At 41.1% G+C, this 19,406-nt stretch overlaps 1 protein-coding gene across 3 annotated transcripts in view; it reads right to left on the reverse strand.

Moving 5' to 3' along the window:
- The window catches only part of LOC140200389 (drebrin-like), a 203,698-nt gene that overhangs the window by 76,717 nt on the left and 107,575 nt on the right, over positions 1 to 19,406 (reverse strand). For all 3 annotated transcript variants that reach the window (XM_072263652.1, XM_072263651.1, XM_072263653.1), the window contains exon 2: positions 3,120 to 3,175. In XM_072263652.1, the coding sequence (XP_072119753.1) occupies positions 3,120 to 3,175 (56 nt within the window). The remainder of the gene's footprint in view (positions 1 to 3,119; positions 3,176 to 19,406) is intronic.

Genomic DNA, 19,406 nt, shown 5'->3' on the forward strand with positions numbered 1-19,406 from the left:
TTAATTCTATTGTTCTGATTCAATCAAGTTAGCATTTCTATAGTTGCCCCAGATAGAAGATCCCAATTAATTTGTTTTATCAAGCAATTAACCTTAATTTTATAAATACATGATAAATCCAACCATTGAAATTCTATGTTTAATGACATTTACAGGCAATAAACTGTATTCTGTGTAAAAATAAATTTGTCTTGTTGCAGATAAAAAGTGATTAGCTTGAAAAATTGGAACCACGTGAAAAGGTAAAAGGTAGTGAAGCCATCTTAGACTTGTCTGAGTCTTGTATCCAAGTTGCAAAACTACCATTCTTAGGTAGCAGAAAAGCAGTCAGGAGGGGAATTTGGAATTGCTGATTTAAAAGCAGATACCCACTCCCTTCCAAAAAAAAGGGACAATTCAATGCCAGTATGAAAAACAACAATTATTGGCAGAATAAAAGGCACAAGAATGAGAAGCAAGTTAACAAAGAACAGAAGATTGGCACATCTACTTAAAATCTGAGGGATTCACAGTAAAGAATAATTAAATGGAAAATATGACGACATCTTTCAAGTTGGATGGCACCATACTAGCCCAGTTCCATTCCTATTTTATGAAAAGTAGCTGCCATGAAACATTAGCAACACACACACACAAAATGCTGGACAAACTCAGTAGGCCAGGCACCTTCTTTGCAAAAGAGTCCTGATGAAGGGTCTCGGCCCAAAACCTCGACTGTTTATTCATTTCCATGGATGCTACCTGACCTGCTGAGTTCTTCTAGCATTTTGTGTGTTGCTTTGGGTTTCCAGCATCTGCAGACTTGCTCGTGTTTAGAAATTTTCTTCTCTCAAATGCCCATCACTTTCCATGGCAATTGTCTGAACCTGCACCCATCTGTTCACATTCTTTATATCATATTTGGCCTAAAATGTATTCCAGACCTTGTACTGAAGACAAAATTGTGATCTACACTTTCCTCCTCTGTAAGATCACCTCAGCCTTGGTTGTTTATAGCTGAAATTTTCATTTATGGATTTGTACCTCCACAGCTCTTGATTCTGCTGCCTAAACGCTTATTCATTCCAAGTTCTGTTCACCCTAAAACCTTTTTATTATAAACCACACTGCATCCTGGCAAAGCAATGCAATACTTAAATATTCATTCTTGTTTATAAAATTGATTCTTAATTTTGTCCTTCCTGTTTCTACAATTTCCCCTAGCCCTGTAATCTCAAGAAATCTACATCCCTTCAATTCTTGTCTCTTCAGTATCCCATACTTACTCAGTCATCATTGCAATCTACCAAGCTCTGAAATTTCCACCCCAGGCCTCAACTGCTGTAATTCATCCTTATGTCAAAACAGCAATATTTCTGATCAAAATGCTGCCATGATTTGCCGTGGAACATTTAAAAGTGCTATATAAATGAACATTAAGTGCAAAGAATAAAAATTATTTGATTTATTTTATTTATTATTGAAAATACAAATGTCCTCCTGAATTAACTCAAGAGTCTGTGGACTATCACTGCGAAAATAATTCAAAATGAAGTCACCCAGATGTAAACTGGCTAGACTGGTACGTCACAGCCTGGTATGGAAACACCAATGCCTTTGGGTGGAAAAGTCCCACAAAGAGTAGTGGAAGCGGCCCAATGCAACACAGGTAAAACCCTCCCCACCATTGAGCACATCTACACAGAGCACTGAGTCACAGGAAAGCAGCATCCATCATCAAGGACCCCCACCACCGAGATCATGCTCTTTCCTCGCTGCTGCCATCAGGAAAGTGCTCACAACCCACACCACAAGGCTTGGAATAGTTACTACCCCTCAACCATCAGGCTCTTGAACCAGAAGAGATAACTTCATTCGCCCCATTACTAAACTATTTCCACAATCTATGGACTCAGCTTCAGTAATATGTTTATTATTTATTTATTATTATTTCTTCTTCTGTATTTGCACAAGTTATTGTCTTTTGCACATTGGCTGCTTGTCTGTCCTGTTGGATGCAGTCTTTCATTGATTCTATTGTGTTTCTTGGATTTACTGAGTATGCCCACAAGAAAACAAATCTCAGGATTATATAAGGATTTGATAATAAATATATTTGAACTTTGAACTGAGCTAATATCACATCTGTTTGTAATTATTTTTCCCCTCTGTTTATGCCCTGTATTTTGCTTTTTCCCTTTTTTAAAAAAATAATGGATACCCTTATTTTCAAACATATACACCTTTACCTTCCACATTTCTGGTGCTGACTTACTTCTCCACATTCTAACCTTTGGAACTCTCACTTCTTCACTGCAATTTATCTGCATTCCTCACTTCAGTACTACCAAATATCCTTTCAATTCTCTTCTGAAAGTACTTTACTGAGCTTCACTGTTTTCAAGTTTGCAAAAGTGGCCACAAATTTTATGATCTTTCCTCTCAAGGCATTCAAGGGACTTATCCAAGGCCGAAAATATTTTCCTGGTATAAAGAATGTTGAACCTGTTAAAGACTGGAAAATATACTTCAGGCAATGTAATATTCAGTGTAGAAGAGTTAATTGATTTTCTTTTTAAAAAGCAGGTTATTTATAACTATGAAACTGCTGACATCAAATTGTAGAAGCAGGTACTTTGAAGAAACTATGCTGTTAGCATTTATCTTCCCACGTGAGAGGTAGTCTTCATCACATATGCTCACCTAATCCATTTTTTCCATATTCCTACTTTATTTAACCATCTACGTGTTCAGTTTATTTGTGGACAACATGACACATAACAGGAAATTGATGTATTAAAAAGGACATTAGAAGATTATGGACCCTTAATGTTACCTATCTGCCAATGCATCACGTATCTCAGCAATGCAACAGCTTGAAATTAGAAGTGTAGATGAGTTCAAGACCGTCATTATCCACATCTTCTGCAGATCAATAGCAAGAATTCATGCAGTGCAAATGCTTGGAACCTTCTGTAGATTAGGCAGGCACACAATTCTTTACAAGAGTGTTATTAATTGCTTTACTGCAGACTATACTGCAATTTTAACTTACAAATGATGGCAAGTCTGGATCAAATCCAGTTGGAACAGTCTAATGTTAACAAGAGGCATAAATCTAGCCTGCATTAGTCACATACCTCCTGAATCTGCTAATTTCAGGTTGTCAGTGTTATCTTCATAAGTGTACAGGGCCCTGTGGAGAAAAAGAATTCAGACCGCTTAATCAGCTTTGCCATCTCAATACATGGAGCCCATTCAAATCAAAGAATAATTATAAAATTTGGTACAATAAGTTACTGACAAATCAACACCATGTGCTCTTTACAAATGTTCTTCCAACACTTTGCTCCAGATTCTCTGATCTGTTGTTTTTCAATGATAAAAGCAGAGGAAATCGGTTAAGAACGAACTGTTTTGATTGAAGCTGAGGCTTTCAAACCAGTGAAAGTTCAATCTGATGTGCAACTGTTACATATTGATGCTCAGATAAACTCAAATATCTGAAAGCATTGAACATGGACAGGTCTATTCATTTTAGGTAGTGTGCAATGAACAACAAGGATACAACAATAACATTATCTTTAATTTTAAAGCCTTCGTGAAATCAAACATCTCAAAACATTTCATGAAGTAATCAGGGAACAACAGACATAGAAAGAAAAGATTGCATTGTTAAACTCAGTAAATGATGAAGAGACTTTCAAACTTCGGAAGGAGAGAAGTGGGAATGATCTTGGTTATATCAAATTTAGGCTTAAACAAGTCTTTAATCCAAGGCCATGCAGTCAATGAACGTAAAGGGGTTTAAGAAATGAAGACCAAGATATGGGCAATCTGGGTTTAATTTGTTTAATTTCCTGGAAGAATTTTCTATCAAGTCTCTTCCTAGATCCTTCAGTGAAACTCCAGAATATCCATCCAACCTTAATTATGATTGACTAATTATTTGGCATTATTTGACATTTCCATTGATTGCATCAGCTGCTCCAGAATTATTGCAGTCTATTGAGTGTTTTATCATCTGACTCTGTGCTTATACTTATCATCTTTCATCCTGTTCCTAACCAGGTAATTATTCAGTTTGTTTAACATTTAATCAAAAAGCAGGAGCAAATACTTGCAAGTCCATTTATTTACTTATTGAGATACAGGGCGGAATAGGCCCTCTGATCCATTGAGCCACACTGCCCAGCAACTCCTTTAACCCTCACATAATCACAGGACAATTTACAATGACCAATTAACCAACCAGCCAGTACAGCTTTGGACTGTGGGAGGAAACCAGAGCACCGGGAAGAAACCCATGCAGTCACTGGGACAATGTGTAAACTCCTTACAGGCAGTGGCTGTAATCTATTGTTCTCTGGAAAGGAAAAGGCTTCTTTTATCCTTGGGAATTTGCCAATTTTGTATTTGTATATTCTAATTTTACATTTGGAACCAAGGTTATATAATCTGTTTACGTTTACCTTTTACAGTACTCTCAGAATTTTTAAGAACGGTAAATAACACAGAGCTACATAGGCTACTTATAGTCTCCTTAAGAAATGACACCGTCTTTCTCAGGAGTTGCAGCTGGTGCTCTTAAAAAACCTCTTCCAGGAAACTTTAAAATAAGTGAGGATTACCAGTAGATGAGTTTGTATTGCAGTAAAAAAAAAATTTTAAAGGGTCTAGTCGCAGTTGAGCTGGTATCTTTTCTAGGACGTCAAATGAAAATTTGACAATACCTCACTTATACTAAATGTCTGCTAACTACACTTCCCAAGTTTGAGTTACCTTGGCTAGAACCTTGGCACCATGCACCATTAGTACAGCATTGTGGAATACCTTCCGCAAGATCAGGTCCCAGAAAATTGCATTGCAAATCACATAGTTGCCCTTGTCAGAACGATTTCATTTGCAATAGCCTTGCTTTCAGGTAGAATAACAGCATAACACTGGAAGAGCTCAGCAGGTCAAGCAGCATCTACTTGACATGTCGAGTCCTTGTAACATTCTGGCTTCATTCCAGGTTACAGTGCCTGCATCCTTCTTTGTCTTCACACCTTCAAGATAGACTCACTTACCAAAGCACAGAAAGACCGCCACTCAGCAGTGCTGGAGGTAAATATGGCAGGATAATTGAGGCATTCAGAAGCAGGTTGTAAGACAGCAGATATTCTCACTTATTACAACACAAAAGATTATTCAGTCGATTGGGACCATGCCAGCTCCCAGCAAAGCATTTCTGCGAGTCCCATTTCGCTCTTGTGTATAGCTAACACCCATTCTTTATCACACGCTTACCCCCTACCCCCAATTCTTTTGTTACCCACCTGCACAAAGGGTTCATTTGAAACAGCCAGGCAATTCATTTTTAAGATATGGAAAGAAACCACTCAGGAGGTACCCGAGCACAAAGACAATCTACAAGCTCTACACAGGCAGGTTCATAATCAATTCCTTCAGCGGTGACATGATTTTATCTGCTGTGTCATCGTAACCCACATGAAAAGCAGAAGAAATGCAATGAAAACTCCAATTAAAGACTACCTAATTTAACTTTCATTTTTTTTAATAATCAGTACTTATTGGAATTCATAGTCTTTATTAAATAAGAAGTGCAAAAAGAGAAGGGAAAAATATGGAGGCAGTGTTCGTGAGCTCATTGTCCATTCAGAAATCCGACGAAGGAGAGAAAGAAGCAGTTCCTGAAATGTTGAGTGTGTGTCTCCAGGCTCCTGTACCTTCTCCTTGATGGTAGCAATGAGAAGAGGGCATGTCCTGGGTGATGGGGGTCCTTAATGATGGATGCCGCCTTCTTGAGGCACTGCCTTTTGAAGGTGTCCCTGATGCTGGGGAAACTCATGTCCATATGGAGCTGGCTGTGTTTACAACTTCCTGGAGTTTTTTTCCGATCCTGCGCAGTGCAGTGGCCCCTCCATACTAGAAGGTGTTGCAGCAAGTTAGAAAGCTCTCCATAGTACACCTGTAGAAATTTGAAAAAGTCTATGGTGACTCCTCAAGCTCCTAATGAAGTAAAGCCATTGACATGCCTTCTTTGTGATTGCTGAATATTTTGGACCCAGGATAGATGTTCAGAGTTGTTGACACCTTGGAACTTGAAACTGCTCACCCTTTCCACTGTTGATCCCTTGATGAGGAGTGATGTGTACTCCCTTGACTTCCCCTTCTTGAAGTCCATAATCAGTTCCTTGGTCTTACTGACATTGAGTGCAAGGTTGTTGTTAGAACCAGGAAACTCCTCCAAATTAGTCTCTAATACTACTGAGAAGCATAACCCAGGTTCACACCGAAACTATCATTGACATTGAGCTCCTAGTGTCAGCTATGACCAGAAAGAGGTGGTACAAAACTCGAGTAATGTCAGGGAGGAAAACTATACTTAGCTTGGGGTGAATCTTCTTGCAGATCGCCAGAGGGCGAGGTCAATTTTTTTTAGACTACAGGCACAGGGTAGAAAATAAACAAATTATTGTTTCACAATGTGGATATCTCCAGTAATGCCACTAGTTATTGTCCATTCTTACTTAATGCTGATTTGAAACCAAAAACAAATCAAAAACATTGGTGTCTGTGGAGCTGCATACAACCCAGACCAGGTAAAGATAGCAGATTTCCTTCCTTAAGGATATTAGTGAACTGAAAGGAGCTTTACAAAAATCCAGCTGCTTCCTGGTCATCATCATTGGGACAAAAGCTCCAGATTTAATTATTTAAATTTACATTCACAAGCTGCCAAGGTGGGAGTCAATATCCTATGAATTAATGAGCCAGGTTCTGGCTACTGGTCTCGTAACCTAACCAGACTCTGTTATTCTCCTGCAAACAAAAATAGACATGATCAATAATTAATAAAACTATTGCTTAGATTGACTTTATCTGATTAATAAATATGTGTACATTGTAGAAATATTCCTTTACATTGCCCTGCCAAAGGTTCTGTTTTATCACAATTGAATCCAGAAGTAGAAGCGGCCGATGATACTATAAAAGCAGCCACGCACAAGTCAGCAACACTCATGAAAACAATCTCTTGGGTCAGCTAAGTGCACAAAGCTGATGTGATTTGATACCAGATTTCAATCCTTTAACACAAATGATATAAAATTACCATTCATTGTGATATAGAGACAGAGTTGAGGATGTATTTTTTCACGAAGTGCTGTTTCACCTCTTCAATTTTAAGTATTCAACAGAAAAGTCAATTTAGACCATAGCGCAAAAAAATGCTGTTCTGCCTACCAACTCCACACTTACCAGCTGTTAGTGGGACAGCACAGTAGCATGGTGGTTAGCACAATGCTTTACAGTACAGGTGACCTGGGTTCAATTCCCACCACTGTCGGTAAGGGGTTTGTACGTTCTCCCCGTGATTGCATGGGTTTCCTCCAGGTGCTCCAGTTTCCTCCCACAGTCCAAATGGTATCCGTTGGGAGGTTAATTGGGCATTGTAAATTTTCCTGTGATTAGGCTGGAGGGGTTTGCTGGACAGTGCAGCTCGAAGGGCCGGAAGGGGCTAATCCACTCTATATCACAATGAATAAATAAACAGATAAAAACTGACCACCCATTTACACCAACCCTGTACCATTCCCAATTTATTCTTCTCCTGTTACCATCAATTCCCTCCAGATTCCACCACTTTCCTACATGGTAGGGGCTGTTTACAATGGCCAATTAAACTGCTGAGCAACATATTTTGCAATGTGGAATGAAACTCAAACACCCATAGGAAACCCACACATCACAGGGAGAAGAGATAACTCCACATGGACACCATCAGAGGTCGGGATTGATCTCAGGGTGCCCAAGCTGTGAGGCAGCAGCTCCACTAGCTCACCACGTTTGTTCTGGTCCAGGATATTCCAAGCACAAAACTACTGACCCTATCTTGTAAAGCAAGATTATTCCATCAGAATTTTGAATACCAACATGAAGGCCCCCATAAGATAAATTGGTGCTTCAGTAGGGGAGGACAGGCCAAGGCTTGGCTCTAGTTGACAGGGCAGCATTTTATTACAGACAGAAAATAAGCCATGCTGGCAAAACTCAGGTATATATTCTCACAGCTAGATTATATATGCTGTGGTAAAATAACCAGTAAGTGCTGAAAAATGACAAGTCTAGAACATCATTATCATCATCATGTGCTGGCCGTATGACGTAGGCCAGTGGTCCCCAACCATCAGGCCGCGGACCGGTACCGGGCCGCAAGGCATGTGCAACCGGGCTGCGAGGAAACCTTTCCTCATTCCCTGTCACGTCTACTGTTGAGCCATTATGCATGTGAGGTCATTTCCCTTGCGTCATCCATGTCAGCGCGGGAAGGAGATCAACTCCTCGAGCTTGCAAATGAGGGTGAATCTCTGCCGGCATTCCAGATCAAAGTCAAGGCTAAGTATTCTGAGATAGCCACGAAAGCACTGAAAACGTTGCTTCCATTTCCAACATTTTTCTGCGAAGTGGAGTTTTCTACAATGAATGCAACGAAAACTAAATTGTAGAATAGACTGGACATAAGGAACCCCATTCGAGTATCGCTGTCTCCCATCACCCCTCGATAGGACCGTCTTGTTGCAGGGAAACAAGCCCAGGGCTCCCACTGATTCAGCGATATTGGTGTGTTGCAATGATTTTATATGTTCATACGGGAAAAATATGTGCTGTGTGTTTAATATCCAAACGTTACCTAAAATGTTATGATGCTATTGACTTATAAGTGACTTATATAATCATATAACAATTACAGCACGGAAACAGGGCATCTCGGCCCTTCTAGTCCCTGCTGAACGCTACTCTCACCTAGTCCCACCGTCCTGCACTTGGCCCATAACCCTCCATTCCTTTCCTGTCCATATACCTATCCAATTTTTCTTTAAATGATAATATCCAACCTGCCTCTACCACTTTTACTGGAAGTTCGTTCAACACTTACTTCAAGCTCCCCTGACTTCCCCGATAATTGACTTATCACTATGTTCATGCGAGGAAAATATGCGCTGCATGTTTAATATTAAATTCGTTAGATAAACCCTTTTAGAAACAAAATTGAGTGTATTAGCCACTTATCACCTATATTCTGGTCGTGATTACCTCTCCCCCCGGAACAGAATCGCCAAAAAACGATTTATGCAAAAAAAAAAAAATCGGCATGTACACGCATGCGCACCGGTGCCCGCACAAGGCTTCATGGTCATTGTAGTCTTTTTCGGGGTAAACACAACGTATTTGCATGCTACATACTCTTGTCCGTTGGCAACCCTACCCCCCGTGCCCCCCCCCCGCCCCCGAGTCGGCCGGTCCCCAAGAATATTGTCAATATTAAATCGGTCCACAGCACAAAAAAGGTTGGGGACCCCTGGCGTAGGCGATCAGGGCCTTTTGACCGTGACTGTTCTTGGGAAATTTTTCTTTGGAAGTGACTTGCCATTGCTTTCCTCTGGGCAGTGTCATTCCAAAATGGGTGACCCCAACCAATCGCAACATTCTTCAGAGATTGTCTGCCTGGCATCAGTGGCCACATAACCAGGACTTGTGATATGCACCAGCTGCTCATACGACCATCCACCACCTGCTCCCATGGTTTCACGTACCCTGATCAGGGTGGGGGCGGGGGGTGCTACACCTTGCCCAAGTGTGACCTGCAGGCTAGTGGAGGGAAGCAGTACCTTATATGTCCTTTGTAGAGACATTTCACCACCCTGCCACCCAAAAACAGCCCAATTATAAGCCATACACACAAAATGCTGGAGGAACTCAGCAGGCCAGGCAGCATCCATGGAAAAGAGTACAGTCAATATTTTGGACCGAGACACTTCATCAGGACTGGAAAAAAAAGAAGAGGAGTCAGACTAAGAAAGTGGTGGGGGGGAGGGGGAAGGAGAGGAAGAACTATAAGGTGATGTGTGAAACCGGGAGGGGTGAAGTAAGGAGCTGGGAAGTTGATTGGTGAAAGAGATACAGGGCTGAAGAAGGGATCTGATAGCAGAGGACTGAAGGCCATGGAAGAAAGAAAAGAGGGAGGAGCACCAGAGGGAGGTGATGGGCAGGTAAGGAGATAAGGTGAGAGGGGGGAAATGGGAATGGAGAATGGGGAATGGTGATGGGGGGCATTACTGGAAATTCAAGAAATCGATGTTATTGCTGTCAGGTTGGAGGCTACCCAAAGAGAATATATGGTATTGCTCCTCCAACTCAAGTGTGGCTTTGTTGTGACATTAAGCCATTGACAAGTGAAATTCAGTTTACAGAAGCATTCTTAAGCACTACCCAAAATAATTTCACTTAAATTAAGAGGGAAAAAAAGGAGTAAAAGGGGTACATGAAAACTGAAAGAAAAAAAAAACAGAAACTTTGAAAGCACAGTTGGCTGTGGAGTTTGGGACATAATGTCCCCATGAAGTATAAAGTATTGGAGGGTTGGAACACACTTCCTGAGTTGGGTCACTTCCCACTTCATTGTTTCTTTTCACATTTACAAGAATTCTATATAAAATATGCTCAAGGTTTAATTGCTAAATCCTAATTGTACTGCTGACTACAGAATCACATATACTGAGTGACTACAGTTTGCATCGTGTCAGCTAATGTTCCAATTTTAAGAGGTTCAAAAAGCAATGATTTTTGTCACTGATGGTTGGCCAAAAATAAGTCATAAGACAATTCGGAACCATTTTGCTCACTATAGCTTCAAGCTTGGAGATGCTAGAAACAGCCAGGAATGAAAATTAAACAATTTCACTACTGCAGCAAGTTAGGAATTATGAAGAACTTGAAGGAATCTACGATCATCTTGAATTAAAATACAATGAAAATGAATATTTGAAGGATGTGAGAAAATCTGCAGATACTGTAAATCCAAGGCAACACACACTAAATGCTAGAGGAACTCAGCAGGCCAGGCAGCATTGATGGAAAGGAATATGCAGTCCACGCTTTGACTGAGACCTGTCAGTGGGACTGGAAAAAAAAATGAGAAGTCAGTGTAAGAAGATGGGGGGAGGGGAGCATGCGGTTTGGAGGATGCATCATCTGAAAGTATTGTATAAAGGCGGTCCATTATCTGCACTAGGTGTCTGCACGGATTTTGTTCATTTACAGTCAATCCAAAGACCACGGCAGCGTACACTGGATGAATTCTTCTGTCAATAACGATTAGGAACTAATACATAGTTTTATAGTGCTATGATATTGGGCAGTAATCTAATTTCATTCAAATGCATAAATTGTTAATCAGTTTAATAGTAGTTTGTCTTTTTTTAAAATAACTTTTTTCACTATTTCGATGAACCTTTGGCTAATTGGGGCAGTTGCTCAATTGAGCCAAAGCATACTTGTCCAGTTGTGTCCCACTTAACCAGAAACTACTGTAGTTCATCAGGAATGTGAGAATTTAAGTCAGTGGAATCCAATTCAGTATGTATATTTCTATCACATGAGGTTATGCATCTGAATTTTGATTTCTAAAAGCTAATCTATACAACATCCTCCAGGTGATATATAGTGATGACTGTGTAATATGTCAAAAAAACAACAATCAGTTGTCAATTGTTAATCATCATTCAACAAGCTTGCACTGAAAACATCACAATTGCTTCTGCAACCTAGATCATGAAGCCATTCTGATTGGTGGTGTTTTACTTCTAACAACATCCACCTCAATAAAACTTTAATATCCCATTTCTGATTAGGCAGATTTTCTCATGAAAATCACTTTAAATAGTATGCACATCTGAAAGATGGTCTTTATGATTCAAGAGAGAAACAATTATACATTGTGTGATTTTAAAGTTTTGAATATATTCATTGATTCTGAGAATATTGTGGGAGGTTCACCAGTTCCCTCTTTAAAAGGTGGAAATTAGGTGACACTCTTAAATGAGTACATTCAGCCAAGTACCTTTGTGAAATTATTTGAGAGTCAGCTGATTACACCACAATAATTCTCTACTAAGGTGAAAGCACAAATTCTACTATCATATTGGACCTGAATGGATTGCAAAGTTCCAGCTTAATTCTGCATTTCCAAACCCTCAGATAAATGTTCCATTCATCAAAAACTAATGCAAGCTTCAGACAGGCAAAAATAAATACAGACATTGTGAGTCTTAAATAAAAGTTCTTAGATATTGGAAACACTCAGCAAGCAGGTCAGGCAGTAACTTTGGAATGACAAACAGGGTTAATATTTCAAGTCAAAGTCTTCTCTTTCCAGAGATTATACATGACCTGATGAGTGTTTCCAATATTTTTCGTTTTTATTCCCACTCAGGTGTCATTGACCATGTAAATTCCATTGATCGGGTGTACGTATGCTGATGGAGAGAAAGCACATGTATCTGTGCCTGCGCAATGGAATTTAAAAAAGATCATTTTTATAATTCCATGTTTAACAATGAGAAACAAATGCCTGTTCAGATCAGGACCCCGTAATAATGATCCCTGTGCGAAGTTACCAACAATAGAACACAGTGGCTTGTGGTACAACAGTTAATGCTGCTACTTCACAGATCAAGCAAACTGTGCACGATCTTAACCTCTAGTGCCGTATATGTAAGTATGGAGTTTGCATGTTCTATGGGCTAATAGGTTAAGTGGCCACTGTAACTTACAGGCATCCATTAGTCTCGTGAGACCACGGATTTGCGCCTTGGAAGGTTTCCAGGGCGCAGGCCTGGGCAAGGTTGTATGGAAGACCGGCAGCTGCCCATGCTGCTAGTCTCCCCTCTCCACACCACCGATGTTGTCCAAGGGAAGGGCATTAGGAGCCATACCGCTTGGCACCAGTGCCGTCGCAGAACAATGTGTGGTTAAGTGCCTTGCTCAAGGACACAACACACTGCCTCAGCCAAGGCTCAAACAAGTGACCTTCAGATCACTAGACGAACGCCTTAACCACTTGGCCATGCGCCACTGTAACTTTCGCCTTTGTATACTGTAGATAAGCAGTAAAGGCAGCAAAGGGGAGTCGATAAGATTGAGAGAGAGAAGAGGTAGCTACAGGAAAGTCAGAGGGAGCATTACAGGAAAGTCAGAGGGAGCATTGACCTGCTGAGAGCTAGAATAGACCTCATGGGGTAAATGGCCTCTCTCAGCAGTGCAGTGATAGATCTTCTTTGTAACATGCCAGCTTTTTTTCCCCCACAATAACAGCTCTTTCCTTGAGATTATTCTTGTTCTCTCCAGATTGCAAATCATCCACTACTATATACGTTTCTCAAAGGAAAGACAACTTTGACCAGCAGCCAATCCGATCATCGGAAGTTCGGAGACAAGGTGGACTTCAATCAGGTCCACTGCCCAAGGATAAAAGGTAGGAGCGGGTGGTGGCAGTGTAACAGAGCTCTGATTAGTGGCCAGTCAGCATTTGGGATTGATTAGTAAGAGCAAATTAAAGGAAGGCAGGGGCAAGCAGCAGCCATCATCGCAGCGGCCGCCATCTGAGTGGACGTAGTCGGAGTGGGGCTCTTTGCGGCTTCAGCAAAGAGAGGCCTCACACAGCGAAAGCAAAGGAAAGAAAAGCTTTTTATATCTGCTCAGGTAGATGTCAGGTAGGGATGTAGGAAGGCAGGAAGACCTCCAGTATCCCTGACCACTGTAACTAAGAGAAATGCACTCAGTTGCAGCTTCCAGCGAACTGCATTAAGGAGATGGAGCGGGAACTGCATGAACTCTGGATCATTCGGGAGGCTGAGGGGGTGTCAGACAGGTGCAGGACACAGGAAACTGGGTGACAGTCAGGAAGGGGAAAGGGGTTTAGGAGCCAGTGCAGAGTACCTCTGTAGGCATCTTCCTCATCAGGTAGATCACTTTGGATACTGTCGGGGGGTGTGGGAGATGATCTAACAGAGGAAAATCACAGTGGCCGGGTCTCTGACACCAAGTGTGTCTCTGTGACTCAGAGGGGAAGGGGGAAGAGACACGTCGTGGTGATAAGGGAATCATTGGCTAGAGATTGGAGGTTCTGCAAGTGACAATGAGATTCCAGATGGTACATTGCCTCCCAGGTACCAGGATCCAGGATATCTCAGATAGAGTCCTCAGCATTCTTAAGTGGGAGGATGAGCAGCCAGAAGTTGTGGTCTTTGTAGGTAGCGATGACATGGACAAGTGATGAGGTTCTGCATAGGAAGATCAGAGAGTTATGTGCTACGTTAAAGGGTAGGACCTCTCGGGTTGGATCTCAGGATTGCTACCCGTGCCACATGCTAGTGAGGCCAGAACTAGAAGGATTATATAGTTTAACATGTGGCTAAGGAGTTGGTGTAGGAGGGAGGGCATAAGAGTTTTGGATTATTAGGCTCTCTTCCAGGGAAGGTGGGACCTATACAGAAGGGATGGTTTGCACCTGAACTAGAAAGGGCCTAATATCCTAGTAGGAAAGTTTGTTAATGCTGCATGGTGGGGTTTAAACTAGAGCTGCAGGGGATGGGGACCAAAGTGCCAGAACTGTTAGTGAAGAGGCTGTGGAAGCAGATGTTGGTAAGACCCCAGATAAAGTTAGGAATCAAAAGGTTGAGCATGGTGCGACAAAATGAGAACGTGTGAATACAGGACTGAAAGCCTTGTATCTGAATGCACTCAGTATATGGAATAAGGTAGATGAACTTGAAGCACATTTACAGATTGGCAGGTATGATGTTGTAGGCATCACTGTATCCTGGCTGAAAGATTATAACTGGGAGCTGAATGTCCAAGGAGACACATTGCATTGGATGGATAGGCAGGAAGTCAGAGGGGATGGCGTTGCTCTTTTAGTTAAAAAAAAGAAATCAGATCGTTAGAAAGAGGTGACATAGGGTTGGAAGGGACTGAATCATTGTGGATAGAGCTAAGGAAAACACTCTGATAGGATTTGTATACAGACCCTCAACCAGTAGCAAGGATGTGGGCTACAAATTACAATGGGAGATGGAAAATGCATGCCAAAAGAGCAATGTTACAATAGTCATGGGGAACCTCAATATGCAGGTAGATTGGGAAAATCAGGTTGGTGCTGGATTACAGGAAGGGGAGTTTCTAGAGTACCTACAAGATGGCTTTTTAAGAGCAGCTCGTGGTTGAGCCCACCAGAGGATCAGCTATTCTAGACTGGGTGTTGTGTAATGAACCAAAATTCATTAGAGAGCTTAAGGCAACAGATCCATTATAGGAAAGTGATCATAATATGATTGAATTCACCCTGAAATTTGAGAAGGAGAAGCTAAAGTCAGGTGTATCAGTATTATAGTGGAGTAAAGGGAATTACAGAGGCATGGGAGAGGAGTTGGCCAAAATTGATGGAAAAGTACACTGGCAGGGATAACGGCAGAGCAGCAATGGCTGGAATTCCTGGAAGCAATTGGAAAGGCACACAATATATACATCCCAAAGAGGAAGAAGTATTCTAAAGGAAAGATGACACAACTGTAGGTAACGAAAAAAGTCAAAGCCGAAGAGAGAGCAAATAGAGCAAAGATTAGTGGGAAGTTAGAGGATTGGGAAGCTTTTAAAAGCCAACAGAAGGCAACTAAAAAAGTCATTAAGCTCAAACGGAATACGAAAGTAAGCTAGCCAATAATATTGAAGAGGATACCAAAAGTCTCTTCACATACATAAAGTGTAAAAGAGAGGCGAGAGTGGATACTGGACTGCTGGAAAATGATGCTGGAGAGGTAGTAATGGGGGACAATGAAATGGTGGACAAACTGAATAAGTATTTTGCATCAGTCTTACTGAGGAAGACACGAGCAATATGGTGGAAGTTCCAGGTGTCGGGGGCATGAAGTGTGTGAAGTTACCATAACTAGAGAGAAGGTTGTTGGGAAACTGAAAGGTCTGAAAGTAGATAAGTCACCTGGACCAGATGGTGTACATCCCACAGTTCTGAAAGAGATCTCGGAGGCATTAGTAATGATCTTTCAAGAAATGGCAAATGTCACTCCACTCTTCAAGAAGGGAGAGAGGGAGAAGAAAGGAAACTATAAGCCAGTTAGTCTGACTTCAGTGGTTGGGAAGATGTTGGAGTTGATTATTAGGGATGAGGTCTCGGAGGCACATGATAGAATAGACCACCACTCAAATACTGGGAATTGGTAGCTGAACTTGCTGTGGCGAGTAAGCTAGTCTTTGAAGATTGGGTAGTTACAGTACAATCTCTCTTTAGTGACAGCACTTGTGACTATTTATATTCAATAAGGCATTTAAGTTTAGAACTTCGCGGTCAGCGAACGCAATACCATCACGTTTGGTGCCCAATGTGTTCACATTATACCGAAAATATTATTTTAGAAATAATCATTATTTAACAGTAGCCCAACTCAGAGAACTCTTGATAAGTTCTATAACATCCCACCAAAGACTATAAAATGGCAGACATCTGACATCCAGGCAAATGCTGGGTGATATCATGAATGTGTTAATGCAGCAGAAATATAGGATAATACCCCAACTGCTCCTCAAATTGAAGGTGATGAATATTTTATTCTTCAGGTCACAAGCTGGAATGAAGGGTTAGAACATACAGTTGGATGCCGATTAGACAGACCAAACCCCATGGTACAACCTGCTGGGTTCACAGCAGCACAATTTGTACAGATCCCAGCAATTTAGCAATAATTTGAGACACCAACCCAGCTCCTTTTTAGATAGAAACCAAGCACTGGGGTGGGGACCACACATTTAACATGATAGAACTTGATGACTCATTTCTTAATCCTGATGCACAGGGATATTGTGTATCCTTTCCAAGCCCATGAGGTAGCACCCACACCAGTAAAAACTAGCTGTACTAATCATCACAAGAAAGTCTACAGATGCTGGAATTCCAAAGCAGCACACTCAAAATGCTGGAGGAACTCAGCAGGGCAGGCAGCATCAACGGGAATGAATAAAATGTCAGTATTTCGGACCACGGCCTTTATTCAAGACTGAAATGGAAAGGGCATGATGTCAGAATAAAAAGAAGAGGGAAAGGGAAGGGGAAGATACACTAAAGATGCTTAGGAATATGCACTAGAATTACCAAAAAGATTGACTATAGCCAGTAAAAGAAGAATACAGGGACAGGTTCCTATACAGGGAGCCACTGCAGCTTCCCAGTACAAACTCTCATCAAGTTTTTGGACCAATGTCTATTCAAAGTTTGCTGGCGGTATGGGCAATGCTTCTAGCTGATTCTGAAGAGGCTAATTCAGAATGCCGGGGGATTAAAGACTTCTGGGCCAGTCAAGCTCCCCAACATATTCAGCAATTCTTATTAATGTTATTTCCCATAGTCTTGATACCATCTCCACATGAGTGTGAAAATCTATATCAGATTTATGCATAGATTGAAAAACAAATAAATGGTGGAGATGTACGTGAAGGATATAATACTATGTTGAATAAAGTACTGAAAATCCAGGGCTTAATAACAGCTTAAGAGTCTGGAGAACAAATGGCAAGGGTAGTCTTGTACCTCGGTCATTCTATAATGTTATCCCTTCACCCTAGTGAAAACCTCTGCAGCATGTGTGGAATGGTCCTTATTCAACACTGACACATGAACGATTTCAGGTTGTTGAAGAGATCCTGTGCACCCACATACAAGGGCAACGAGCTGCTGGCCACTTTCCCTCTACAGGGCATGTAGGCTCAGCAGCAAAGTCATCAATCTAACCTCATTCATCGGGTTGATTACATTCACCGCATTCTCCTGCACCAGCCCCTCAGCAGGGAAGATGGAATCAATAAACCTAACAAGTTCCCCGGGGGCCTCCTGCCTTAGGAAGAGATATTCACCCACAACCTAAATGGCTAGACCCTGGGACTAGTCCGTGACCCTTAGCTCCACCTCCTTCCTTTGTAGAAGAATGTCTTAGACCAAAATACTCTTTGAAGGACAGGGAGAACAGTTAAAGGCCCCATTGTGATTATGGAGAAGAGTATGAAACGGAGCACACACAAGGCCCGACTATCTAAATACACCAAGGGACAGGGCCCATCCAAAATCCATTTCCTCCTCTGCATCTCAGAGAAAACAAAATATAACAAAGGAGAAGGTCAATGTTAATGTAATAGAAATAGCACAGGAGGTTTTCTGGAACGACTCTAATCAAAATGTTCTATCTGACGAACAGGATATAGGTATATCTAGTCTCACCTTTCCATATGCCAAAGCTCACTTCTTTGGCAAAATTCACCCCTGTCTTTTTGTTACAGCAACAGTTATTACAACAAATGTTTCAAGGGTCGACTAAAAAAGTATAAATTTTGCATGGATCTGGCTAATGTCTTCTGGTCACACTCACTTCTTGAAGTGACAGAGGCCATATTGTAATTAACATAGAAAAAATCTCAGCTTTGTGGTACAAAAATACATTTCCTAGATATGACTATAGCCAATCAGGGACATAGTTTAACTCCAGAATTTAGACAAAAACTTGTTCAAGTAGGATATCCAAAGACCATAAAAGACTTACAATCAACCCTAGGCCTATTGAATTATGTTAGAACTTTCATATCTGACCACGCTCAATTGTTAAAACTATTGTATGACAGACATTAACCAAAAAAAATATAAAGCCTTTTGTTCTTACCCACAGAAGACTGAGGCACTAGTGAAATTGATGAATGCGATTTAGGAAGTGATAGACCTCCAGACAAGAGACCAAACAAAATCTCTTGTTCTCTGAATTTGTGTTTCTCCAAAAACCACTGTAGCCATCTGCTATAATGAGGGAGAAGAAACACACTGCCTCATATCATCGCACCCCAACAGGACAGAAATCTGCTGCCTTAGAACAATGTCTTACTGTGGTATTCTGTACACTTATTGCAGTAAGACCAATGCAAGGGGGCAAACCAATTATTACACAAACACAGCTTGCAGTTTGAAAAATCTTAGCAAATTACCAACAAATGAATGGAGCGCTGCTATAATTCGAATAGCAAATATTTTTACAATACAACACCTTAAAGTGGGAACATGTTCCTGAGAGCTGCGAGTACTTGGTATGGAGGATGCAGACTCATCTTCTTTACAACTTATTTATAGCACAACATACTTATAGCACCGTTCTCAAATATGGTACTGTGATGGGTCAGCAGTGAGAATCCAGAAAGATGGATCCACTCAACTCCTGATTATAAGGGGAAAATAGTTACCGGAAACTGAATTGGAATGACGAGTTGCAAGCGCATCCTTTAGTGAATCATACAGCTCAATTTGCAGAAACTAAAACAAGCAAATTATATCTAAAACAAGTAAATACAGCAGAACTAGCCTTGATATGAACTGACTCTAATTATGTTGGGAATGCAGTAGAAAGAGATCTTCCCACCTGATCAACTACCAGATGGAGAGCACAGAGATAAACTGTTTCCACATTTGTCCACGTGGAAGAATATTTATGAATTTTTATTGACTAGATCATTATTACAGGTGTTACACATCCTGG

The sequence above is a fragment of the Mobula birostris genome, chromosome 7 (assembly GCF_030028105.1).
Source record: "Mobula birostris isolate sMobBir1 chromosome 7, sMobBir1.hap1, whole genome shotgun sequence".
Taxonomy (NCBI): Eukaryota; Metazoa; Chordata; class Chondrichthyes; order Myliobatiformes; family Myliobatidae; genus Mobula; species Mobula birostris.